This window comes from Calidris pugnax, unplaced genomic scaffold (genome assembly GCF_001431845.1).
Source record: "Calidris pugnax isolate Ruff unplaced genomic scaffold, ASM143184v1 scaffold133, whole genome shotgun sequence".
Lineage (NCBI taxonomy): Eukaryota > Metazoa > Chordata > Aves > Charadriiformes > Scolopacidae > Calidris > Calidris pugnax.
The window spans coordinates 5,969,718-5,970,454 of NW_015090977.1; the positions used below are offsets into that span (position 1 = coordinate 5,969,718).

At 68.4% G+C, this 737-nt stretch overlaps 1 protein-coding gene across 1 annotated transcript in view; it reads left to right on the top strand.

The window, feature by feature from the left end:
- Positions 1-737, top strand: part of LOC106894400 (protein spinster homolog 2-like) — a 174,816-nt gene that overhangs the window by 257 nt on the left and 173,822 nt on the right. The window contains exon 2 of the mRNA XM_014953033.1: positions 11-124. Within this exon, the coding sequence (XP_014808519.1) occupies positions 11-124 (114 nt within the window). The remainder of the gene's footprint in view (positions 1-10; positions 125-737) is intronic.

Sequence of the window (737 nt, forward strand, 5' to 3'; positions counted from 1 at the left end):
CGCCGGCAAGCACCCTGACCGCCCGGCCGCACGCCACAAGGCGCCGAGCCTCGGCCGGGCCCGGGTGGCGGCCGCCGGTATCCTCAGCGTGGGCAACGTGCTCAACTACCTGGACCGGTACACGGTGGCAGGTGAGCGCACTCCCCCGCATCCCTCCCCGCGGCGGCGGGGACGGGCTCCGCCCGGGCACGGGGCGGGGTGGGGGGGCAGCGGGGCTCCTCCGCCGGGGGCTCCGCTTGGCCGTGTCCGGGCAAACGGTGGGGGATGCGGCGTGGCCGCTGCGGCTGGTGCCCGGACCCTCCGGTATTGTTGTCTAGTTTGGATTTGATAGGAAATAAAAGGAGGTGGCCTTTGTTCGGCTGGGCTCGGTGGCGGAGTGGATGTTTGGTTTGGGGGTTTTTTTTGGAGGGGGGAAGGGGGGGTGTGTGGATGGGAAAGGAGCGATGCCGGGCAAAGGCGGGGGTTACTTGGTGTGGGCTGATGGGAGAAGCGTTATTGCTCTTAATTAATAGTCTAAAGGCTGCGGGTGACAGGTGCGGCGCTGCCGGGGAAGCACAGGCTGGAAACGGGGACGGGGTTGGGACACACACACACACACACAGAAGTGATTGCGTCCCTCCGGGTGACAAAGCGTGTCACCTCCGCCGTGTGCCCGGTGCCCGTCAGACCGGGCTGCCCTTCGGCCGGTGCTGCGGAGGGTCCCCGCTCTGCGGGGCGGGGGGCAGAAGGACCGGGCG